Raw genomic sequence first — 27,087 nt, 5'->3', positions numbered from 1 at the left:
GCTAGGAATTTCACCATTTTAGGGGCAGGGCCATTTGGCCTTTGGTGACACAAAAGCGTGATTTGATGCTTACAATTAAATAACTTGACTTATATTGCAGCATTTTACGCATGCACCAATGTGTGTGGAAACTATTAAACTAACACATTAACTGTTAAGAGGCAGCGGTAGCAAGTAAATGAGCAAATTACACTAATTTATCATCTCTGTGCAAGATCTATAGTAAGTTTGAGAAGTTTGAGACAGAATATTGTTACAGGAATAGAGCAGCTCCTTTCAGCAACAGATCTGAACGTAAATGTTTGTGTAGCGGCTAAGAGAGAGAAAGAGAGAGAGAGAGAGAGAGAGAGCGGTGATGCTGGCAACCGAAGCAGAGAGTTAACTAGTTAATTAGAAGTTAACAGTATATGCAACCAGTCCAACCTGCAAGGACTGCTGCAGTGATGCTTTTAAAGCAACTTCAAGATTTTGACAATAGCATAGGCACAAATGCCATGGTGGCTGTAGGGTGTGCAATTTTTTCAAGGGCATCACAGCACTTGGGAGGTGCAACACCATGGCCATCGTAGCTGCCATGAAATTCCTACCCTGGTCCTGAGTATTGTTTGTAGATACTCCGCCAACAACCTTTATCAAAATGTAGAGTAGCCTTTATGTCATCTGAGAGACAAAACTGGGGGCAAAAAAGTCAGCAAAACACTAGCCACACCACGAGCTGCTGCTAATTAAGCTTATTTGTTTCGAGCACAAGTTAATAACTACAAGCAACTCAGATCAATATTTTTATCAGTTCAGATCTTCTGTTTTCTGGACAGTCAGAGCACAACATTCAGAGAGAAAGAGGAAACCACGAAATTAGAAAATCAACATGAAACAATAAAAGTGAAGGGGACATATCCCCCCTCATTGTCAATAGAAATGACATATTTAAAGTGAACATAGTGAGTTGTGGTTGACAGGCTGTTGAGAAGGGGGGTCATCTTCATCTTCCTCCTCACCTGGTTCTTGCGATAGTCTTCCTGGGAGTGTCGGAGGACTCTGTAGCAGAGTCTGAGCATGTACTGGTAGGGAGCGTTTTTCTGGTCAGCCAGCTCCTCCAGACGAAGCAGGGGACCCTCCCCTCCCCCACGGTCCTTAAAGGGAGCCTTAATGATGCCAAAGATCTGAACACACAATCGCACACAAGGTGTTAGTTTTTGTCACTGACTTCTTTTTAAATCCCTGAGTAATGTTTGGATCAAACCTGTTTTAGGATGTTCTGTTCTCTCATCAGTTTCTGTCTTTCTCGGTTGGCTTTGGTCATGACGACATCCAGGACTGACTGGCCGCTGTTAATGACATCGGCCACAAAGAAAACCACGTCCTCCAACAGCTTGACGGCAAACCTGAGCAACATAAACACCTGTGGATATTAATTCTTCGTGCAAGGCCTGCCTCCACACACATACACGCGCACGCACACACACACACACACACACACAACACACACACACACACACACTGTCGTACCTACGGTCGTTCTGGCTGATGAAGCCCTGGTTGAACTGGTCCACCACGGTGCTCAACATGGCGCTGGCATCGTTGGCAAAGTCCAGATCTCTGATCTCCATCACAGGAACTGAGACAATAGCAAAGGCCTCCTTATCCTCTTTAGTGGGACACGTTCCTAACTGCAAGAGGAGGCGACACAGTGGTTTATATACACTTCAAACACTGAGCAACAGTAATTGCCATGAACTTACAACTATTCATGGTCTCCAGAGGATCTATCTTGCTCACATTGATCCATTGACTTGAAGCGCCACCATAAGTTTGAGTGCCATAGTTCAACAACTGCTGGACAGATTGTGGTGAAATGTGGTTCAGACGTTCATGTTTCCCCCAGGATGAACTGTAATAACTTCCTCTGACTTTTCTCCTAGCGCCACCATCGGGTCAACATTAGTAGTGGTCCATGACTTTGTTTCATGACCAAATACCTGCAAAATCAATGACGTTCCCTACACTCAGCAGTTTTAAGAACTTTGTGTGTTTTGAAAAGTTACATAAACATATAAATAACATTATATGATATATACTGTATAATATATAAATGATGATATAAATATAATTTATTATTTTTATTATTAATTAGCATTTAATTATCAAATGTTAGCATGCTAAAACGCTAACCTAAGATTGAAGAGCTAGCTCAAAGCACTGCTGTGTCCAGTCTCACAGAGCTGCTAGCTTCATTACACATATAAACTGTGTCCCATTTCAGGGGCCGCATCCTTCAGAGGCTGCATTTGAAGACCGATTGTGTCACAGCGGCGCATCTAGGCTCTCCCATTATGATGTATCCTTCAAATGGAGCAGAGAAATGTGTCCTTCTTTTCTTGGGCAACGAAACATCCAACAGGTGGATCCTTCATGGCTCAACCTATCGCAAGATTCATTGCGTGCCAGTAATTAAAGTTAACCACATTGACAGAGAGCCTGAGGATTACATTTTTAAATGTAAATATTTGGTTTCAGCTCAGTTCAACAGCTAATGGTTCAACTGTTAGAACCAATGGCCTTAAAACCTCAAATTTTTGTGAAAAATCTTTACGTGTTGGCAAGGTTGCTAGGCCACAGGAGCCGCGGTAAAGGCAGGTACAGCTGGTGACGCACAGCGAAAATCCTCTGTAGATGAAACAGTTTCTTATCAGTTAACCCTTTGTGGCCACACCTTCGTAGGCTGTATCCTCACCATAAGTCTGATGGGTCTCTCCTCGTCTATGTCGATGGGGACGTTGGTGCTCTGGATCCAGGTGTTGGTGCACAGATGTCTCAGTCGTACGTATGAGTTTCTGGAAGACAAGCAGGTCAGTTTCTATTCAAACTCTTCCTCTAATCTGAAACAGTGTTTGTCTCATCCCAGCTTATTAAGGAAACATTTGCTGTTAGTAGTTCCTACCGTGGCACGAATGAGTCAGTCTTCTGCAGCGTGGTCGGGTCCAGCTCGAACAGCGAAGCGATGTCGTTCCCATGAGGCACTGCTACCAGCTTGTACTTGATCCTCTCGCCGTGGGAGCGCTTGTTGCTACGACTGCCGTCCATCTACAGAGAAGTCAGAGGTCAGGGTGAGGCTGAGGAGGCTCTGTCCTTCAAACAGAAGGGGTCACTGAAATGGTGGGGGGAATTTTCCACTTTTTGCTTTTTTGCGCTGATACAGCGATGTAATAAAATAATGTAATATACATAACAGCTGACTTTTCTTTGCCTCTGTTTCTATAGAAATCAGTGATTGATTTTCAAAATATGACTTGGACACATTTGCTGCCTTTTTAGTCTTTCAGTGGTTCCTATGCCGATGGTCAGAACCTTTTTTTTTTTTAAGTACCAGAAAGTTTTACATTCTCAGGTTTCTAAAAAGTATTCAAATTAGACAATCTGAAAACTTTCAAAATCACTCTGCTTGTACTCACAGCTCAACCTTTGATGAGGGGTATTTTTAGTTATTAGTTTAAATCACACACAGCTACTAAAATATCAAATACAACATAGTAAAGTCGAAGAAGTATTTACATTATGGTCACAAAAAGGTCACCTGTCATACCACTGCCACTGCCTTAAATCAGTCAGCCTCCTTGATGTTTAAAGTGATGACAGTGATGCAGTTAAAACAGGGACAGTGAGGACACAATGACAGTACAACTATCACCAGGCAACTGGATGGAGGAAATAAGCAGCTTTTTCTTCTAATGGACTCAAACTTTAGAGATGGACTCACCGAGGAGGAGAGGTCTGCAGTGTCTCCTTTATAACCCGGATTCTCCTACAACAACAGCAGATACAAAGATTTCGAAGATACTTCAAGAAAACTATCAAGTACTTTAGATTCAGTACATGCCTACCATCTGTCCATCCATCCATCTAAACTGCCCGTCTTTTACTTCTGAATAAATATGAAAATAAACAGAACATCTTCTTCGTTAGTTGGACGCAACAAAACATTTAAAATTGTCCACTGATGTTTTAGGAACTTGTGATGCATTTTTCATTCTTTTTTAATCAGCAGATTATACAATTATCTAAACAATTATTAGTTGCAGTCCTACATGCATCTTTTTCCTTCCATACATGCAAACTGACATGTAAAATGTCTATCTCGTTACAGATAAGTTTAAGCTCATGATTTCATATTGTGGCAGTTGTTTTAAAATCCAATCCAATTTTAATTGATTAATTCATTCATTCATTCATCTGTCCCTCCATCCAGTGTTGCCATGGTTACCTCAGCAGCCAGGTAGTTGCCAGTGGCCAGGTGTTTGAAACGATAGAGACTGTTCCAGTGTCCCGCTCCCCCACGACACGGGTCATGATGGACGACCTGATGGACCAATCAGCACACAAACAAATCTTAAACACCACTTCAGAGGAATCTCCCTGTGTGTCTATATATATATATATATTTGTGTGTGTGTGTACCTCGACCTCCCACAGAGCATTGGAACTGGTCGCTGAGGTCGCCGACTGCCTCAGCGTGGTTCGCAGGAAAACATGGAGTTTGCTCTTGTACTCGTCGCAGGTCAGAAACTTTTCCTGCTCAGCGTGAAACAAACGCACCACGTCGCCCTGAGAGAGAAAGACAATTAAAGAAGCAAAGGGCAGTTCCGCACTGTTTGTAATTTCTGCTCAATTCCTAAAATACTATATTATAGGTGGCCCTCAATCCAGCAGTAAAAATCCCATTCACTTTTCACTTAGGCTCATCAACTCAGGCTGATTAACTATGTGTAGTGCTGTACTTTTCACTCACTCCTTTGAGGACTTCCTCTCTGTGGTCGCTGAACATCATGAACAGGTTGATCTTCCAGCTGGTGTTGCAGTTTACTGAGTTTACCTGCAGAGGAAAGAAGACCTACATGTGTAGCACTGCTGAGGGCGTACAGGTGGTTACAGAAGGGAGGGTGGCACAACGAAGTCAAACATTTTCTGCTTGGGGAAACGGAGCTGAGCTTTTGGATGTGGTTCCTTGGTCGGCCATTTTTTATTTTATTTTGATAAAAAGTCTTAATTCACCTAGAATTCATTGTACCAAAGGCCAGCTTAAGATAGTCAAAAACTAAACTGCTTTGTGCAACGGATGAATTTAGATGTCTATCTGGAGTTTGACTATTTGCTCTATCTAAGCCACAGTCAAAGTCTATGTGAAACCCCAGTAAGTAAAATGAACTGTAAAAGCCGGAGACATTTGTGTGTGTGTGTGTGTGTGTGTGTGTGTGTGTGTCTGTGTGTTTCTCACCTCCTTGCAGCCTGGATGGTCGGTCAGTTCGTAGCTTGAGGCGTGCAGCGGCTGTCCAGCGTTCACCGGGTTCAAGATCACTTTATCCCCCACCACCACCTGCAACAAGCAGCTTACACTCAGTACTCACACTGCCGCTAATAGCTCTGCGATGTTCTGCTCTTCAGGATCAATACTGAAGTTAGTACAAGCTTTTTGATCAACCAGCATCAGTTACATTATACTGCTACTAACACACCTATTACTACAACTGTTAGTTATGCTTGTACATCTTTTTGTATGCAACGTGTTAAATAAAGTTTTGTTATTATTATTACTGGCAGGTGTCACTAAAGAAAAGGATCACTGGAAATATGAAAATGTTTAGAAAAATCTGTTGATATATATATTACATTTCTATGTACAGGTAAAATATTTGTCATAATGGTAGACAGATGCTCTCTGTACAAATGTGTGGTGTGATGTGTGTTTACGTTGTCTCCGTTGGCGCGGAGCTTCCAGAACGGCTGGATGAAGAGCCAGGAGCCTTCATTCCCCGTACTGTCCAGAGTGACTCGCATGGCGTTCTTCTCCAGCAGAGCCGGCAGACGCTTGTTCACCGTCAGGTATTTATTGCTCTTCATATGGAGCAGCTGGAGACAGAGATCATTTGTCCATATTTATTTTATATTCATTTCACGTTATGTTATTTTCTTAACTGTGTTTGGGCATATCAGCTGAACATTCTCCAAAGTTACAGTCGTTTTAATTTCTTCACAGATGAGCTGCAGTGGAAGGATAGTAAAAACAAACAAAGACCTTGAACATATCCACCTGATTTGTCAAACTCAGGTGGCAGAAAAATCATGGAAGGAGGACTGGATTTTGTCCCCCATCACTTCCACTGAGAGTGCATTAGAAAATTATCTTTTAATGTCCACTCCAGGAAGAACAACTAAAGCAAGGTAAAATACCTGAGTATTGTTTTAAGACAGGCTTGAAAAGTTGTGAACCTGTCCTTTACAATTATTGTATATATATATATATATATATATATATACAATAATTACAGTGACTCAGTATCAGAAAGTGACGAGGTAGGCCAACTGAGCCGGTGCTAGCTGGTTAGCATGCTAACTTCAGAGGAAGAAAATAAGTGATGGAAAAAGAAGCAAAACAAGAGTGTTTCTTTCGTCCTTTGGAGACAGCTGTTGGTTAACTCATGCATGCTGAACATTTCTTCTAGACTGGTAAGTGAACAGCTGCTAATGCTAAAGTTAGCTATGCATATTGTTAGTTTGAGACTGATCATGTTAAACAGAAAAATACAGAATTCATTTTCGTCATTTTCATACAGAACATGTGTGTGTTTAAATATGTGAAAGTCGTAGTGCAGCTGCAGTTTGTACTACAGTTTAAAGGAGTGCTATGACCCATGTCATCCTCTCCACACCTTCAACACACACACACACACACACCATTCTACCACAGGAATCTTTATCTTCATAATCTGACTCAGTTTCACTCAACAGGGTCCACACCCAGCTTGTCACCTTGTGTGTGTGTGTGTGTGTGTGTGTGTGTGTGTGTGTGTGTGCGCGTGTCTGTGCGTGTCTGTGTAAAAATCATACATATATCAGCACAGTCAAAAGAACATGTTGCCACCATAAAAATGGGAGGAGAGGGGTGTGAGCCAACTGGTTGTCATGGCAATGGATGTTGCCTTGTTTATACAACTGACCACAGCTAGGTGAGAGACAGAGAAGAGTATATAATAATTATAAAATAATATAATAATAATAATTCTTTGTAGGTTCATCCCCACCACCTGTCATTTCATTCATCATCATTATTATTGTATATTATTATTATTACATTATATTTATATAGTAATTAGTATAAGAATATCAAGTAGAGCCACTAAAAATGTGATGCAGAAATAGTAAAAATCTAATCTTTAAGACCATTAAATGTGGTTTTGTAGTTTGATGTGATAGATATCAGACTCACTGTTTTACTGCTAACACATTTCCTACTGCCGCTGCTTCACATGAAAAGTCAAGTCTTCAGTGCAGTGAAAGGAAATGCAAAGCAAACTGAGGCTAAGTCATGGGCGCTGAAAATGTCTAAACTTGAATAAGAAAACACTGCTGAGTCAGCAGGAAATCGATGAAAAAAAAACAAGTGGAAGCAACAAGACCCAAGTTCAGTTTAGGTAGATGAATTGAGGCGAAGACACAGTTTGAATGGAAAATTGATCTCAGAGCTGTTAGACTTCATTTTACAGTGGAAGGGAAACATTAAACTTGAGTAAAATAACGGACAGAACAAGTGTTGTTGGCTAACATGCTAACAACTGTCAGCCCTCTATCCTGTGGCTGTTTGTAGTGAATAAATATGAAGAAAACCCTCCAGCTGTCAAACAGACAAGCGACAGGTTTCTGTGGTCGCCATGTCTTTTTCTGTTTGGTTTAGGTCTCTTCGCATTCACTTAGTGATGTTTTGCATCTCTTTATATTCGTTTGATTGACTTTCCAACAAGTTAGAGGCTCTGGACCTCAACTGTTATCAAACATTATCTTGTTTTATTTCTTCCCATGTGTGCTGTTACTGCCTACTCATACCTGCCAAAATGTAGGTTTCAAAATACAGGATATTTTCAATGACGTTAAACTGAATGTGTGTGGATTTTGTGTCATACACAAGCTGACCACTTGGATAACGTCAGAAAAACATCATCATGGAAGCATCATGGATTTGTGTAGGACGATTATTTATAATAAAGGTTGAGGACCGTGCAAAAGAGTGTCACGGGAGAAACAACAAAATGGGAGGGTGCCCTTGAGACTTCAGACTCCCAGGAAAAACAGAAATGTTGGAAAAGTAGGCCTACTGTTAAATGAGCGATAAAAGCAGATGCAATAAAAGAAAATCTAAATGTAAAAAAATACTGTTATTTTCAGCTGCATGACTCCAGTGATATACAGTGAGATGAACGATCAGTCCAGAGATGAAAATCTGCTTCTTGTTGCCTCTGAATACACAGTGACACATCAAACATACCAACTGGTTTCTACGTTAACTAGCCTTGGGTGGGACGTGGTGGGGGCTATAATATATATTTAATTATATTATTGTATTTTACGGACAGAGGAGGACAGACAGCTAAAAAAAAAGATAGTATTATCACATATACCGGGAAATATCAAAATATTCGATAATATCAAGTATCAACCCAAGTCTACTGTTAACAGGGACACGTTAGTAGTAAACATGCAGCCAATATGTCTGAGTCAATCAGTGATCTATTAAACTGTAATTGTTCTTTCCTGATCAGTCTTATTTTCAGTGCTGGACAGAGTTTATCAAAATCACATCAGTGGTGTCTGATGCTGGAATATGAAAACAGATTATAAATAATCCATTGAGGATTATAAACATAGTAAATTTATTTAATAAGTTTTTTACCTGCATGACAGTTCCATATTTTACAACATCTCCATGGACTTTCTTGTTTTCTGTCTCGTTCTGCTTCTGCTCCAGGTTGGACGCGTGCTGCAAGACACACACACACACACACACACACACACACACACACACACACACACACACACACACACACACACACACACACACAGGATGTGTTTAACCTTAAGACTGGAACTGATCCTCTGATATGACTGAGTCAGGTCAGACAGTTGTTTCAGGTGTGTTAAATGTGTGTCCGTTACCTGCAGTTTCTGCAGAAGAACCACGTCCCCGATCTTGTCCTTCTCATGTTTGGCTTGTTTGGCTTTCCAGAACTGTTTTTGAGCTGAGTACCGACTCATGGGACAAACCTTGAACAGGCAATCTGAGTGAAGACACAGTAAAACACAGTAGAATATCTGAGTACAGTTCGATTTAATGACACAGTACTAAAGAGTCATTTGGTCTCAATTTCTTAGAAACAACAGACAACATGCAAAGGAATGAAAAAATTAAATAAAGAACGTTTTTGGTTTTATTATCTATATTGTCTTTAAATGTAATCTTTATTCTGTTTTATTTAACATTTTGAGTCACATGAGGTTGTGCTGCGTTTCAACTGGCTGGCGTGATTAGGTCCCGAGTGATGACTTGTCAGTGGAGTGAGCACCTGAGACTTTCTGGCTTTTTTTGTTTCTGAACATCAAACTGGTGAAGCATCTGACATTAGTTCTATCTCTGCCCCACAACCAAATACAGACTTCCTGTCAATAAGCTGATTAAATAGCAGTGAGTCATTAAACATGAAATAACTTACTGGAAAACTGTAAATCATTGATGGGGAACATCAGACATTGGTATCCTGTCAAATCAAACGACATTTCACTTTTTAACTGTCTGCTGGTTCATGACTGAGACTCAGGTTCAGCTCTAGACTGCACGCTAGCATCCAAAAGTTAGAGACTGTAACTGATCCTTTCGAGGAGAGTCCAACTGCAGACCTCCCGTCAGGGGGACCAGACCTGACCCTCCAGACTTTGAATAAACACTATGACTCTGAATTCCTGACCTGCTGGAGGTGCTAGCAGATAAATCAAACACCTCCAGAGTCACAAGGATTCATCCTCTTGGCAGCATCAATGTCTATGCTGAATTTCATCACAACCCATCAGGTAAATGTTCTAGTCTGAATGGTATGGTAAGGTTAGGTAAAATAAGGCAAGGTAAGGTAAGGTATGGTAAACTACGGTAAGGTTAGGTAACACATAACACAACAACGTCACAATGCAGAAGCATACAAACCTCTACAAAACCAGCTTCACGTGTTGAATGTGAGATGGTGATAAAAACTGATTACAGTAATAAAACCAGGTTTAATAATAAATTGTGATAAAATACAATGGTTCTTCTAATAAAACCAGATACAAACATAAAAATAAAAATCACAATAGATTCGATAATAATCCAGATATACATTATTATTAGTATTAGTAATAATTAGTATTATTCTTTGGATGATTGGATGAGAGCTGGCACACAGAAAAATTCACAAGTAAAAGGATGTAAGAGAGAGAGAGAGAGAGAGGAGGTAAATATTGACTCTCCTCCTGCAGATCCTGCACACTTTTACTGTGTGTGTGTGTGTGTGTGTGTGTGTGTGTGTTGTGTGTGTGTGTGTGTGTGTGTGTGTGTGTGTGTGTGTGTTGTAAGGCAAACATACCTCGCCTGTGTGTAATCACTCTGGTATTGTAACGATCGATGTAAAGTCGCTTTCCTTAAGTCATCTTGACTTAGGGAAATTAGTTTTTAACATGCGTACACAACCACATACACAGACACACACAAATACACACAGGCTTTATGTGTCTTTTTGCACATTTAATTGCATGATTATGGTAACTGAGTCTCATTAGTAGAAATTAATTTTTACCATTTATTAGTTGCAGACAAACTACAAACAACCACACACGTTTGTGTCATTAATGACGTCAAACACAAGCTTGTGTTTTTCTTTAATTTACGTCTCAGGTTTCTGTTTTTTCATTTGAACACAATGATGAAAACATAAATGTGATGTTTAATGTACTGTAGATAGTGAAAGTCAGTTCTTTATAATGAAGTGTAATCACACAAATATTAAAAAAAAAAAAAAAAAAAACGATGGAAAAACCTTTGTTATTCTCTCTCTCATCACTTCCTGTCACCGCTCTAATAAAGGCCTGAGGTCTCTGTGCGATCCGCTCCAATAAAGGAAAAATATTTCTCTCCTCTCCTGCTCTCTGTCCTCAGACTAAGATTAAGTTTTTAGACGTTGCTCTACAACCCACATCCTCAACAGACGGACCAGTGGATCTGGATCCTGTTCAGTCCAGTTCAAATCAACCTGGCTCAGTGATTCATGTTGACTGAGACACTGATGTCACATCACCTCTCTCACACACACTTTTAGCTGCAAGTAGCCAGAGTTAGCAGGAATATTATAACATGAGTTAAAAATAGTGAAAAAATGGGTTCAAAACTAGAAGATGAAGATATTAAACCTGCCTGTTTTCAACAATTCATGTCCCCCGAGTGAGTGAGTGAGTGAGTGAGTGAGTGAGTGAGTGAGTGAGTGAGTATCCAGCTAAGATCATTACAGGACTGTTGTTCAGGCAATCCTGCAATCCAAACTTGCCTTGTGGCTCCAGGTATGATGCATGTAGTTAGACACGCTCTGAAACCAAGAAAAACCAAACCAAGAAAACAAAGTATTGTTTTCTGTGACTAGAAACATAAACAACAAAGGTTATTTAAGCCTAACAATAAGATGAAAGACTGAAAATTACATGCCGTCAAAAACTGTATGGTACGGCTCTACCTGGGACCCAGCTGGGTTCTGAAAACCTTCCAGGAGTGGTGAAGGGGAAACATGGGAAAAAACGGTGTAGACTCCATATTCTATTTCGAAAATAAAAACACCCTTTTGCTTAACGCAGAGCACAATTACGTTAACAACTAAATATCCTATGGGGCAATAAAAATAATGTTTACACAATATTTTGACATGAAGAATTTGGCTCCGACACCTGATTAAAAAAGTTTCTGAAATCATCCTCCTCACACTGTCAAACTAAAGCCTCAGTCTTGTGAGTAAATAAATTAAATTACAGTAAATCAGCATGACACGACACTGAGCCGTCAGTCACTGTGATCTACTTCTAAACTAGTTCAACTGTCCCAGAACTCACAAACAGCACGGAGCAGATGGTAACGTGCTGCTTTATATTTATATATGTGTGTGTGTGTGTGTGTGTCCTCATCAGTGAGGGGTTGGTGGAAAATCTTCTCCACCAGCCGTCTCTGATGATTTGAGCTGGACTCACATCACACACACGTTATTTATAATTCATACACTGGAGGTTTTCATGGGTCCACTTGGTTCTTATAACAGTGACCTGACCCAGGACCTGACCCTGGAAAAGAGTCAGGCTGAGTCCATGGGTACTGAGGAGGTTAAAGTAAGAATGCTCATAATTGAAAATATTTTAATATATAAATTATTTTCTTGCTGATGTTAACAAACCTTTAACAGCATCACTGAGCATTAAAGACTAATCTAAACCTTGATCTGCTGTTCTGAGGTCTCTTTAAAGTGAAGTTGTTTAATTCATTAATTAAACAGGTTCCACACACTAGTTCTTGTGCAGAGATCAGCTGTTACTAAACATTTACACCTACTAACAAGACCAGCTTCATAATATAAGACCTGTTTGTAAAGAGATGATGTGGGACATAGACAATACTCAAACAAAGTAACAGCAGAAAATTGGTATTGATATTAATACACAGACACACACACACACACACACACGCACACACACGGTTCTACCTCTGAACTTCTTTGGAGGATTCTCCAAATCTCCAGCAGCAGGTTCGACCACACAGCGGTCATCTACCAACCTGCAGACACAGACCACAGTGGAGACACATCATTAATTAAGACATCATTCAGGTGTTAATAACAGGATTTAAGGGGTTAATTAATGGATTTTCTCACTACTGGAGCAAACCTGTTAAATACCTGGATATTTCAAACCTTTGACACAAACCTTAATAATTCCTTGAAGTGATCAATAATGTATTTGTCAGTATGTGTAAATGAAGGACTATGTCATTTGTTAATTAAGGGCTTTTGATATAAGAGTGTCCAGCTTTTACCTTTTCAAATTGTGGAAAGACTAAGAGACCAAACACACTGAGATAAAAAGAAAAAAAAACTGTCAAACAAATAAAAGACATTAAACATGATGGAAGTGGAAAATGTTTTGTGCTCTGTTTGAGAGACGAGTCCGGCCTGTGGCCCTTTGTTGGGTTATTGTGTTAGCTGACAATTAAACCCCAAAAGGAGGTTGAACTTATAAAAAGGACCCAATGGTTCAGATAGATACTGACATGAAGTTCATACTTGTGTTGATATACTGATTTCCACCGGACGAGCAGAATCAGATAAAACAGTGTGCTGCGCAAACTTTTCAAACCAAACTGAACTCAGATCAGATGACAGTGACGAAACATGAAAATAATTCACTGTTTAAAGACTCTCCCTGTCAGAGGTGAGCAGTGAGGAGTCAATGCACAAACTGATGGTTTGTCTTGGAGCTTGATCTGCAGCTGGGTGTGAAGTGACTTGTAGTTGACATGTTAAAACTTGCAGATGCAGTGATAGTGTTTTTTTTTTTTTTGGAGGAGGACAGGAAACACCCTGCTGCATCACGCTACCGCCTGTGGTTACTCCTCTCCTATTCTTAGATACGTGTTCTTACTGGACGGTTTGTGAGTTCACACTGAGACATGAAGTGTAAGGAACAGTTCAGTCACCGTGGTCAACGTGTCTGTTGCTGTGAACTGATGACACACAGCTGTTCGTCCTCACAGTCACTCCATTTACACACGTTTAACCTTAAACACAAAGCATGAAGGACATTGAGTTTGACATATATGTCTGAAGTATATGATCAAAGCTGCATTCATATAAAGGCCAATCATTTCTGCCAATCGTTTGTGCAGACCAGAATCCTATCTATGAACCACAGTGAGTATAACATACGGCCTTTGTCACTTACGGCCCAAAGCTGTGAATCACACGACCTGTAGATATCAGAGAAGCTGCTCTCTGAGTAGTTTTTAAAAGAAAGCTTAATACTGCAGCAGATAACTGGAAAAATCTTTCATATGTGGACAAAAGGATGAAAATTGGTATGTTTATCACTCTGAGGCCATTGATTAAAAAAATCCCATTAGCCACTTGAAATTTCAAAAGGCCACTATTTTTCAAAGATAGTCAATATTTCAGGCAAACGAAACACATATTAACACATGCCACAGTGTTTTACCCACTGGACAGATTTCAATGATTTTGCAATTGAATCCTGTGTTTTTGACTATGAGGGGTCAGAACTTTGACTTCAAATAAACTCTGTCAGCTTTGTCTTTCTTTTTCGTGTTTTTTTCAGGGTTTTTTTTAGTAAATGTGACTATTTAAGGTCGAAGCAGTGATGCCTGACCAGTCAGGGCACGACTCTGTGTGTGGTCATTAGAGTAAATCTCTCTTACCATCAGTGTTTAGGAAACAGAGAGGGGCTCAGTGGAGACACACACACACCTGTTAAATCTCTCTTTTCATGCAGTGAGCAGACAGACTGTAGTCAGCAGGATTACCTGTCCATTCATACACACATTAACTACATTCAGCAGGAGGCCCTCTGTGTGTGTGCGTTTGTGCGCGTGCGTGTGCGTACATGTCTGTGTCTGTGTGTGTGTGTTTGTGTGGTCGAGGTATTACTCATATTGCTACAGAGCACTGTACGCCCCCACAACCAGACACAAGAAAGGTTTCTTTCCACAAGCCATCACGCTGGCGAACACTTAAATCGATCATACATAATAGCCTCTGACATCATACACTGCACACTGTAATATATCACGCAATGTACATATACACCCATCCCCTGCCCGCATATCTATCTAGTATTTATTATTTATTTTTTGCGCTACTTTCATTGCTCCTTTGCACTGTCTGACCCATCCAACACTCTTGTCTTGTTTTAACTCTATATATATCTATATGCATATTTATATGTATGTACCACGCAGCAATGTAAAACCGGAGACAAATTCCTTGTATGTGTCCACATACTTGGATTCTGATTCTGTTTACATTGTCACGATATGGGGACTTGTCTTCTAAAGGCAGCATAATGTCAATCATTTATTTCAAGGTTAGAGTTAGAGCTAGGAAGCTAGTTGTGGTTAAGGTCAGAGTGAGTCCCCAGGAAATGAATGAAAGTCAATATAATGTCCTCTGAAGTCAATAACAAGTAGCATATTTTCTCAGACTGTGGTTTTCCTCCTGTGAACCAGAGCAGGGAAGGAAAAGCAGATGAGATGATCCACTTGATCCACTTGACTTTTATTTTGACATAAACAATGTTTCACCATCTTTGATTTCATACAGTTTTGTTTTGTATGATGGATCTTCATGTAAGGCGTAGCTTACAGTTGCATGAATTAAATGTATAAGAAAGTCTTGTTTTGACCCCACATTGTGCTATTCGAATAATTGCAACGATTCTGCACATGACCAAGGTCACAGATTTGAATAATGGTTCAGTCAGACTCTCACGGGCCAATTACAAACTAAAACCACAGCATGTAAACAAAGCAGGTGTGTGAAGTGATTATAAGAACCTGCAACCTCCATTTATTAGAGGATTAACAAGCTGCTTTATCTGCTTTTATAAGCTCTGTTCACATAACTCATTAAATCACTGAACACAAGACAAACAGTGAGGAAAGATGAACACCGACTGATTATGATTAGATATGGTTAAGATGACATCTGTTGAAGTCAGGTAAGACAGGTAGAAAATATAATAATCAAAACAAAGAAAAACAAGAAACCAAACTTACAACTAACAGTAATTTTTAGTTCTCATCCAGTCTCAGATTGTGGGAAGAATTTAGTGATTTAAATATGCAAATAAATTAGAGTTTGATAAAAAAAAAAAGAACTGGATAAAAAATAACTCCTCATTAACCTTAAATGTAAACATGTTGCTTAGTAGACATAACATATTGTTTCATGTCTATGCTGATGATACACAGTTATATCTTCCTGTTAACCCTCTTGATTCTTGGAGTTTGGCTGCTTTAATGATAATAAAGCAACCTTTGCTCTGATGTTTTTTAGTTGATATATGCTTGATGTTTGCTTTTATTTCTTCCTGTCTGGATCACTGTGACTCTCTTCTGCTCTCAGTAAAAAAAACTAAACTAAATCATCTTGCAGTTGGCTTTTAACTGGGACTATAAGAAGACGTTTTAGCATCACTTTACTGGCTTCACATTGCTTCCAGAATACAGTTGAAATTTCTACTTATCACCTACAAAGCTTCGAGCTTTATCTCTGACCTGCTGAGTCCATACATACAAGGGCTCGTGCTGAGGTGAACAGAAAAAACTCTTCTCACTGTGTATCTGCTGATATAGACTGACACTGTAGAATAACCTGGAGTTTATAATCTGCATCACAGCCTCAGTATTTTCTTTCATGTGTCACCTTTTTAAACTGACTGGTTTTAACACTATAACATATTATAATAATATATAATAATATAACATTATATTATTATACTTATTATGTGTATATCATTTGGTTTCACTCTTTATTGAATACAGTATATTTATATGTACTGTATTTCTATAAAAATTGCTATTTTTCTCATTTTCCATTCTTCCTATTTTTTTTCCACCCTCTCTTTCTTTCTTTCTTTCTTTCTCTCTTTCTCTCTGACCTCCCACAGAGTCCTCCATCACTATGGCAACAGCCAATCAGTTCTTTTGTCTGTCTGCCAGGTGTGTCTCAGTCCCAGGTGTGTGTGTATCTTTTGGGACACCTGTGGATGGCTGCTGCTGATTGCTCTTTTCACAGTGCTGTCTGACACACACACACACACACACACACACACACACACACACACACACACACACACACACACACACACACACACACACACACACACACACACACACACACACACACACACACACACACACTCACTCACTCAGGTATGTTGACTCAGTGACTAACATGGGGCTCAGCTCAGCTCTCTGACAGCTGACCCGTTTCTGACTGTTAAACCGACCTGATTCACTTCATCAACATCTGTCAACATCAGTTTCAGGACTCAAATCAGACTGAGAGTCTGTCACTGGGCTGACGTGGAAACTGCCGCTCCCTCTTTTCTTCTTTCATCCGTTTACTTCTTTTTATATCTTCACATTTTCCCTTTTATCCTTGGCATCCGTTTTTCTTCATTCCCTTTCCTCCTTTCTTACTTCCCCTCCTTTTCCCTCGTCTTCTTTCATTCCCTGTTCCACGGCATTCACCGCCCTCCTTTGTTCTCACACTAATTACTCAATCCTCAAACTGTTTTTCTTTTCTTTCTTCACTTTCCTTCTTCTTGTCTTTCCCACGATCTTCCCTTCATTTTTTAAAAAACTTTTTATTCCATTTTCTTTGTTTCTTCCTGTTTATTACCTTCTATTTGTCTTTCTTTGCTTTTTTAATTCTTTTCTTTTAGTCGTTCATCCCATATTTCCCTATACGTCCATCACGTCTTTCTTCCCTTTCGTCCTCTACTTCTCTGCGTCTGTTTAGTTTACAATGAGTGATTTTCTACACACTGATGCTCCTGCACCTTCACAAGCTGTAACTCAACCTCCAAAAACAACAACAGAAATGTGTTGACGGTTTTTAAATGTCTAGTCTCTGAACTTTCCCTCCAGTTTCCATGACAAAGCAAATATGTGGATCAAGATGAAGAAAACCAAAGTACTGCAGAGCATCTGCTGCCAGAGAGACCTCTGAAAAACACAAGTCAGGGTTTTCATTCTGGACTAGTGATGAAGTTATAACAGTATTTACTTTGCATGTCACTGTCATACAGTATGTGACTGTCTCTAGTCCCTTTTTAAACAGAGACCCTGCTATACTGTTGTTAGAAGACCCGTTCAATATGCCAGCTTTGCTTGTGTACATTGAACCATACAAGCCGGCCACCGCTTCAATGTGTGATTTTAAACAGCACGCCGGCATTCAGGATTCAGAAGCATGGCGTATAACAGCGGCTGCGTCTGTCTCACCATGGCAGCTCTCCCTTCTACACAGACAGTCTGCTCTGTGACAACCTCTGGTTTAAAGGAGAAACAATAATGACCCCTCCACATTCTGTGTTCATACCATTTACACAGAGCGAGGCAGAACAAAGGCACAAATTCCCGCCTTAAACAGATTGCGTCTCACTGTGTCTCTCTGGTCAAACTGAGGACAAAATGTCCTCAGGAAAACAGCTTTGAATATGCAGGAAAACAGATTTGAATATGGATTGAGGTATTTGGTATTTGAATACAGGCAGGTGTCTTCCATCTCTGCTGCCGGAGAACAAAAAAAACCTCAGTCTGCAACCACTGTGATAATCAAATCAATGTATTGTTTAATCAAAATAACTGGCAGATTATTCAATAATAAAAATAATCATTAGTTGCAGCCTGAATCAAGATAAATCTGAGGTGAATTAAAGAGACAGGAAAACAAATTAAAACATATTTCACATTCCAGTGTATGTCTGCATGTTTAGATTCGACTGAGTTATGAGTCCGGTCTTTGATGCAACTTGCAACAATCCGGTACTAGATTCAGAAGCCAAACTACCATAACTAACGGGCTTGGGAAATATAACAATGCTGCCAGTTCAAAGTTTTATTTGTAACATGCAAAGGTACAATGTGCGGTAAGCAAAGCAGTGAAGTGAGAATATTATGAAAAATATCACATATAGCATGAAATATCACGATATTCAATATTATCAGATATTGGCTCAGACCTAATAACTAACTTTCTGTTGTGAACATCTGTCCCTTTCACCTCACACACTATATCTGCATCTACACCTCCCATACACTTTAAACATCAGGGGCCAGATGCATAAAACTCTGTGTAGATTAGGACTAAAACTATGTGTACACATTCTTTTCATTAGAATTATAAAGCCGTACAGACGCATGGTTCCGCTTTATAAATCTCACTCATTGAGAAACACTCTCTTAATCGATCTGTTTACGTTGTATGTGCCACAAGTTATCAGGCACAGAAAATAAAGACGAGAAAGAAGCACAATTTCACTGATTGTGAAATTGAAGTAAAAACATGTATCAGTTTATGTAAAGTCCTGTTTTACTCTGAACTTCATTTACTGGGACTAGTCTGGTAGCCTTAATTAGGCTACCAGACAGGTGTCTAAAACTGTGATTAGTAAATGTTAAAATAATATGAATGAACAGTTTACAGAATGACTCACAATAAATAATAAGGATATTAAACGATGCTGAAGGAAACATTGAGCACACAAATAATTATTTCCTTTTATGAATTGTAAAATTGTAAAAATTATATTTAGGATAATGAATCTTCACTGTAACATAGATCGCTTTTGAAAACTGTGTGTATGCATGCTCAAAGGTCAAGGTTTATAAATACCAATTTATGCGCGGGAAATGGCGCACTCATGGTTTCTGTGTGTACGCATCATTTATACATCTGGCCCCTGGAATATATCAGGACTTCTCTCAGGTATAAACCACCTTAAAAGGTAAAAAAAGTAACTGAAATTATTTCAGCTGGCCTAAGTCAATTTCTACCACCCAATCAAAGAAAACAGTCCACTTAGGGTGACAACTGTCCAATCTTGGGACCTGGGACATAGCTTAGTCTTGTTAAGAAAAATCTAAAGGTTTAATTGACTCTGGTATAGACAGATATTTGACTCTGCAGGAAGCAGCAGACATCGCCTCAACTTTAACTCTCATAGCAACATTTATTCACAAGGAATGCTGGGAAGAAGATCAGTTTGAATCCTGTTTGTGTAGATTGAGCGGCATTTGACTGTAGGGAAACCAGCAGGTTAATCTACTCTCTCTCTCTCTCTCTCTCTATGTTTACATCAGGTCCGCCCTGTCTGTCTCACCTGGTAGGTACTCCCTATTCAAATGTCTCCAGCTCAGTTTACTTAACTTAACTTAACTTAAGTGAAAACCAGATGTGAGCAAACAGCAGACAAAGGCAACCGGTCTGTTTAATGGTCACTACATAGCCAAAAGTATGTGGACAGCTGAACATTTCCACACCAATTCAGACACCAGAGCATCAATGAGGTCCAGTACTGATGTTGGTGATCAGGTCTGGATCACAGGGGTCAGGACTTGGGCAGACCAGTCAAGTTCCCAAAACCAAACTGGGAAAACCGTCTGTGAAGGTTCTCAGTCATCCAAGTCACGATTATCCTAGAGGACCCAACAGAACTGAAGACACGTCTTCAAGTATCTACCTTGACTGTTGCTGTAATGCTGTAATGTTGCTTTTGGCCACATAGTGTGGAACTACTTTCCACAGAAATAACTGTAGTCAGAGAAAAAACAAGTGGAAGTGAATGTGAATTCATCAGATAAACATGATCTAACAAAACAGCCTGAGAATGTGTGATTAAGCCACTCAGGCGCAGTTTTGTTCTCTTTGTGTTTTTACTGTCAGACCTTTATGTGGGTTCATTGTGTTTGATTAAATGGGTGGAGAACGGCCACAAGGAAGTACAGGATTATTTACATTTCTCTTTCCTGACCTTGTTAACAAGCTTGTACTAATAGCAGGTATAATGTTATAATAATAATAATTACTTTTATTTGCACGTCTCTTTTCTTACAACATTTCCAAAGTGCTTTAAAAAAGGACACGGGATACAGTGGTAAAATGATACTGTTAACGTTGAGCATGAAGTTAGATCTTATTCAATTTTGTTATGTAAAAGTACTAATGTACAAACAGCATTATAAAAGACTGAAGATGAAGTTTTATCTGCTCAGTAACACATTTCACTTTTTCTGTTGCTCTCTTGGATTTTTATTTTTCTTCTTATTGACTCTTAGACCTGAGGTTCCAGACTTGAGGTCTGCAGTTGGACCCTCTGGGCTGTTGGGGATTAACCTCCTGAGCCGGCTTTGGCTGTTTTGTTAGCACACTTGACCTGCTGGTGGCGCTAGAGTTAAAGTCAGAATGATTCATCCTCTGCACACAAAAATGTCTGAACCATCCGACAGCTGTGGAGATTATTTCACTCTGGACAAACTGAGCCAATGACAACCCATTACAGTTGTTAGCATGTGACGCTAAAATGGCTAAACCTGATGACCTGCCACTGAGATCAGTGAAATTCAACAATCGAAGCTAAAGGCTACAGAGAAGCTGTAAAAGGTCAAGATCGAGTCACACACACCAGAGTGGGTGTAAGACCACAGCACAGGAAACACACACACACATACACACACACTGGCACAATGGAAATCTCTCTTGGACATACTTCGTACCACTTCCTTTTCCTGCCATACAAGCAGACATAGCTGCTGCCACTGTGTGTTTGTGTGTGTGTGTGTGTGTGTGTGTGTGTGTGTGTGTTAAAGGTTGTATCCTAAACAGTACAGCACATATTCACTGAAGAGAAAATGGTCTGAGACTAGAGAAAAAAAACGTGATGAAGTTTCAAGTTTCATAAGAATCTTAAACACTGAATATGCAGAAATGCCATTTACTGTATTTCTACTTCTCCTTTTTGACTGAAGACAGGAATTAAAGTAGTGCATAAGAGAGGAAAGTTCACTGTTAATGATTTAATCTGTCTCTTTCCAACATTAAACTTTTGTTGTTGTTACTGTCTTTTCAGACATGTCAAAGATATGTTTGAGGCCATTTAGAAAAAGTCTGATTACAGACTTTATCCAGCAGAGGTGAGGCTGACGGGTTTATTTTTACATTATAAAATATCCTGCTCCATACAAATTCTTAAAAAAGTTTTTTATATACATATTTATTTTAATATCAGTATCTGTCTCAGAAATGCATTAGTCAAACGTTTGTCCAGATGTGCTTGAATAAAAAATTTGAATTTTTGTCGCTTTTTTATGAGGGAATAAAGATTATTTTTCAAAAGAAGACAAAACTGTTTCAGAAATAGTTGTGGAAGCAGCATCTGGACTCGTTTCCCATGGCAACAGTTGGCTGAAAACTGAGAGCTGACCTAAGAGGTAGCCTGTCAACTCCAGTGGTGACGACTGAGTGGAGCATATACAAGACATTTTTCCCTTTTTTAAGCATGTCCACAGAGTTTAACTTTCAATATTCAACTTTTAGATGCATCGTGCTGTTATGTATGTATTCCACTCAGAGAGTAGAAGTCTCAGCTCCACACACACCCCACATCTTTGACCATTTTTGGAATAGCTGGGAGTTAGGGGAGGAGTCAGGCTCTACCAAGATGGCGACAGTGGGGCAGCTCGCTCCGAAACCTTCAGAAACCCGTGGGTGACGTCACGGAGGCTACATTCGTTTTTATTCATAGTCTATGGTTTATAAAGACCAATAGAACAAAACAGCACATGTGTCTAGTGGCGCAGGCGCCCCATATGTAGAGGCTACAGTCCTCGCTGCAGTCGGCCCCGGTTCGAATCCCGCATCGGACGGCCCTTTAATGCATGTCATTCCCCCCCTCTGGCTCCCCATTTCCTGTCAGCCGAAGAGTTTCAGTGGTGCTAATCTACCCCCAGCTGGTTCACACCTGTACGGCAGAGAGTTCCGATTCACCTGTTCACGTGTTGAAGCTGAAGTCAAATCACAAACTATGCAGAGCTGAGTGACACCAGAACATCTGGGTTCTGTTCGAGAAGAAAAAACCTCATTCAAAATCCCACTGACATTTATAACAACACTAAAGATCCAGCCTCGGAACAGAGACTATGTCACATATGTTTAGACATTTCTGAAAAATCATCTAATATTGATCTAATGAGTTAAAATAACATCTTCTGCTGATGTGAAGAAAAGGAAACTACAGGAACATGCTTCAACTTCCACGAGGACAGATGATGCTGAATGTAAGTTTTCGCTGAGTTACAACAGCTGGTGGAACAGAGGCCAGACAGGAAGTGATGTCACAACTTTGGCGCACGCACACACACACACACACACACACACACACACACACACACACACACACACACACACACACCACACACACACACACAATTTGACCGAATAATATGTTTGAGGGTGGTGCAGATCAGATCAGAGCTGTGTAGAGTTACAGTTATGGAAAATGAAGATTTTAGGGGAGGGGAGGAGGGCCACGATCGGATATAAACAACATAGACACTGTTGTCTACCTGCTCTGACATGTCTCTCTGTTGCTTCAACCAGCAGGTTGATGCCTGTAAAGCTTCAGTTTCAGTTTAATTTACTACAAACCTTTTCAGCTGTAGAACAATAAACTGCAGAAACAGTCTGAAGTGCTGAGGAGCAGTGACTCCCAACCTGAGGCTCCAGACCCCAGAAGGGGACCTGAGAAAAATCTGAAACGTCACCAGTTCCATTAATGAACTAGAAGGAAAAAGAATTAGGTAAATTTTTTCTGACTTTTCAGAAAAAGTCCAGTTTTTTCCTCTTCATTTTCATGACTCTAAAAGTGAATGAAATAATATGAGAAGGAAAAACCACTGAGGCCATATCATGTCATGAAGACCATCCTGGTTCATCCTCTGGGGAACAGGAAGGTCCACATCCGATTTAATGGAAATCTAATGGATGCTCATCCAGATACCCAAGGCTGAACAGAGAAAAAAAAATTGATAAAGTGAATCTGCGTTACATTGTACAGGTGTCCACATTATTGTGCACCCCCTTTATAACTTGGAGTTCCTGTGTATCTGCAGCACTCAATGGTTTTATTGCCAGCTTATCACACTGTGTGGTGTTTTATCTGCAGTGTGATGTCAGTGTGTCACTGTTGTCTGTTATTTGTACAGTAACACCCTGAACTGTAATATAACACATCACCTTCATGTGTCCTGCAGAGAACTGAAAGTGTTTCTGTGATGTTTACATTTTACTATGTTTGTTCTGTGGGCCTCTTCTGTTTTTCTGCAGGAAGTCATGTTAACGTTTGTGCAGCTCGTGGATTTAAAGTTACAGATTTTATGCCACTGTTAGACTGGGTATCAAACCTCAGTGCATTTTGTTACTGATCAAAATGTCTAAGAAGCACTGAGGATCAGAAACTGTTAGAGGTCCCATATAGTATAAAGGTAGATGTCCATGTGTTTTTTCATAATAAAGCAGATCTAGGTTCTATATTAATACTTTGAAAGTATCAAATCGCTCAGTCCACAGAGAAATGCACACAACCCGAATTCAAAAACTGAACCTTAAAACAAGCTTCAGGACTTCTGTAACTTTGTGATGTCACAACAAAGCAGTCACCGCCCACAGCCATGCCCCAAGCCCCGCCGCCCTGGACCCACTATCCAACCTTGCAGTATTTTGTTTCTCTGTGTGTTTACCTGAAGTCTGCTTTTTTTTTTTTATTATTCAATCACTCAGAAAACAGTCAGCTCACTTGCCTGCTGTTACTAGAGCTCTAGAGAGAAGCCTGAGAGAGGAGATGTAAAACTACATTGAGATGGTTTCTGGTTCTTTAAACCACAAATATATCTTCTTATGGATCAACAATTCAAATAAAACACTGGGGAAGAGGAAAATATGGACCTTTAAAGTCTGTAAACTTTCTGGCAGAAAGGTAAATTTTAACCATACTGTGAATGAAAAGTGAAAATAAAAATAAAGCAAAAACTGAAGATGATACTTAAAGCAGGACACAAACTCCAGTCTCATTTGACCCATTCATCTACCATGACAACCCGGTCCCATGTGCACTTTGTTGGTCTTTATATCAGTGGTTCTCTAACTTTTCACATCGAGGACCCTAAAACTGACACAAATTAGACCACAGACCCCAATCTGATAAGATTTGTGAATTAAGGCTGCACAATTAATCAAAATGTAATCGAAATCGCAATATGGCCAAGTGCAATATCCAAATTGCAGGAGCTGCAGTGTTTTTGATAAAGGTTAAATGTGTCCCAGCATTTTTGTACATTGTTAGTACCATAAGTGTTGTGGTGCTACAGAGACGCCTACAAATCATATTCTCCAGGTATTAGGGAACATTTTTGTTTGGTACAAGGTCCAACAAAAATCACATCATCATCATTTAAAAAAAATTTTAGTGAAAATGAAATGCAAAATTGATCATTCCAACTGAAATCTTGACCCATATCACACACAGAACCACATACTCTCTATCAAATTAAGAGGTGTTTGTTTTCTCTCAATTAAAAATACTGCAAATTTCTCTTTTTGTCAAATATCTCCAAAACTGTTGCTATACCTGTTTGGTTATAGTTCAACCCGTTTTTTTTTGTTTTTTTTCAGTGAAATTGAATTATCTAGAGAGACAAACTATTCCAAGGTTTAGAGATAAAGAAGACAAACGCACAGTCTACTCTCATTTTAACTGAAGCTGTGGGAACAGGCAGTTTGGTCAGATGAGCTGAGAGACATGAAGTTATTATATGGACACAATAATTAACTAATGACTTAATATTATGGTGAAACGAGTTTAAACGAATGACAGACTTTACATGACTGAACAAAGTGTTTCACCACCTCATCTCAGGTCTTTGGGGTCAGGGGGTCAGGTGAGAGTCAGGTGTGGAGCCTTTACATAAACTAATAATTTGTTTAACCTTCTTAAAATTAAGGTTTTTAATTGTCTCCTAATTTAAGCTTTGAGCCTCATGGGGCTCTGAGCTCACATTATGGGATGGTGCAGGCTTGAGTGGAGTGCAGGTGTTTCCCACACCTGTATGCAGAGAGGCCTATGACCTTACAGTGACCACAGAGACAGCAGACTCACCCAAGGGTGCTGATGAAGCCGTTGACTGATCCCTCGGCGTACAGGGACACAATATCCCCGATGTGGAGGAAGCTCGAGGCAGAGTCAGACATCCTGCAGCGGGTCCAGGCTCCAACAGCGACAGCGACGATAAACCAACAGGTACAGAAGAGGAGACACTTTCTCCTCCAGCGTCCCGCTTTCTGAGTCTGAGAGAAAACCTCCGCGACAGAAAGGAAACTAAAAGTTCAGTTTGTGCCTCACATGCAGCAGAAAGAGAAGAGGAACGCTCCTCACGTTCAACCTGCACAGTCCACTCCTCACCGCTTTCAAAGACTCACTGCCGGGTTCTGCATGACAGCAAACTCAACAAGCCCATGAAGAAGTTCGCAGATTAAAACCATGAGAGAAACAGCTGACTGGTCCCGCGAGGCTGCAGTGCGGTGTTACAGCAGACACCACAGAGTTACACTGATCCTCAAGAGTGTGTGTGAGTGTGTGTGTGTGTCGTCCAGGAGTTTAAAGTGTACATGGAGAGGCTTAGAGACAACACTACAAGGCACCGCGCTGCTCCCTCCCACCTTTCCCGCTCTTGTTAGTGTGTATGGGAGCGTGCGCGTGCGCGCTCACGCAGAAGACTGGTATTAAAAACCAGGAAGTGAGTCGAGGTGTTGATAAGGCCAACAGACAGCTTCAAGAAAACTGCCGCAGGGACACACACACACACACACACACACACATAGAGGCAGGCAACAAAAGCTGCAAGCCAAGCGTGACACAAAAGCAAAGGAGTGTGCACGGGCAGGCCCAATAAAGCACGTGCACGCCTGTCACCCCCCACTAAAACAAACAAGTTTAGTGACATAGTTGTAGAAAAAAGTGTTTGTATGAACCAACAAAAAGTTTAACAAAACAACAAAGTTCTTTAAGTGAAAAATAAAATCTTACCTCAAGGGCTACTTACTTGGAGTCTTCATCAACAGATGGACTTTTAGGAGCTTTCTACCACATCATATGGGAATCTAGATGAGTCATCTCTGGCTGAAAATTTACTACATCAAACATCATCAGCTCCTTCAACAAGGTGTTTTTCTTTTGTTTTTTTGGTGAGCAAAGCTTGACTAAATGTTCTTAATAAAGTGATTGAATGTAAACAGGAGTTAAGGGTCCATATTTTACTCTTCTCCTGAATTTTATTTGAAGTGATGATCCATAAGATATATAAGATGTATAAGCAATATATCTGTGTTTTTAAGAACCAAAAACCATCTCAATGTAGTTTTACATGTCATCTCAGACTTTTCTCCGGAGCTCTCTGGTAACAACAGGTCTGTTACTGTTTTCTGAGTGATCCAATAAAAACGTAGCAGATTTCAGGTAAACACTCAGAGAAACCAAATCCTGCAAGGTTTTAATGTTGGGTCCAAGTGGGCGGGGCTTGGGGCATCGTTGAAGGCGATGACTGCTTTGTTGTGACATCATAAAGTTACAGAAGTC

The 27,087-nt window shown here is 40.0% G+C and overlaps 1 protein-coding gene across 3 annotated transcripts in view; it reads right to left on the bottom strand.

Moving 5' to 3' along the window:
- Positions 1–26,187, bottom strand: part of itpr3 (inositol 1,4,5-trisphosphate receptor, type 3) — a 78,995-nt gene extending 52,808 nt beyond the window's left edge. For 2 of the 3 annotated variants that reach the window (XM_056384646.1, XM_056384647.1), the window contains exons 1-15: positions 25,612–26,187; positions 12,588–12,658; positions 8,983–9,104; positions 8,720–8,806; positions 5,746–5,904; positions 5,273–5,371; positions 4,787–4,870; positions 4,456–4,602; positions 4,262–4,357; positions 3,758–3,802; positions 2,942–3,084; positions 2,735–2,834; positions 1,510–1,670; positions 1,244–1,385; positions 999–1,163 (exon numbers count right to left, since the gene is read on the bottom strand). In XM_056384646.1, the coding sequence (XP_056240621.1) occupies positions 999–1,163; positions 1,244–1,385; positions 1,510–1,670; positions 2,735–2,834; positions 2,942–3,084; positions 3,758–3,802; positions 4,262–4,357; positions 4,456–4,602; positions 4,787–4,870; positions 5,273–5,371; positions 5,746–5,904; positions 8,720–8,806; positions 8,983–9,104; positions 12,588–12,658; positions 25,612–25,703 (1,713 nt within the window). In that variant the 5' untranslated portion in view covers positions 25,704–26,187. The remainder of the gene's footprint in view (positions 1–998; positions 1,164–1,243; positions 1,386–1,509; positions 1,671–2,734; positions 2,835–2,941; positions 3,085–3,757; positions 3,803–4,261; positions 4,358–4,455; positions 4,603–4,786; positions 4,871–5,272; positions 5,372–5,745; positions 5,905–8,719; positions 8,807–8,982; positions 9,105–12,587; positions 12,659–25,611) is intronic. The other variant, XM_056384648.1, reaches the window with a different exon arrangement.
- Positions 26,188–27,087: the final 900 nt, after the last annotated feature.

The sequence above is a fragment of the Seriola aureovittata genome, chromosome 9 (genome assembly GCF_021018895.1).
Source record: "Seriola aureovittata isolate HTS-2021-v1 ecotype China chromosome 9, ASM2101889v1, whole genome shotgun sequence".
Classification (NCBI taxonomy): domain Eukaryota; kingdom Metazoa; phylum Chordata; class Actinopteri; order Carangiformes; family Carangidae; genus Seriola; species Seriola aureovittata.
This window is presented reverse-complemented; position numbering and strand designations above follow the sequence as displayed.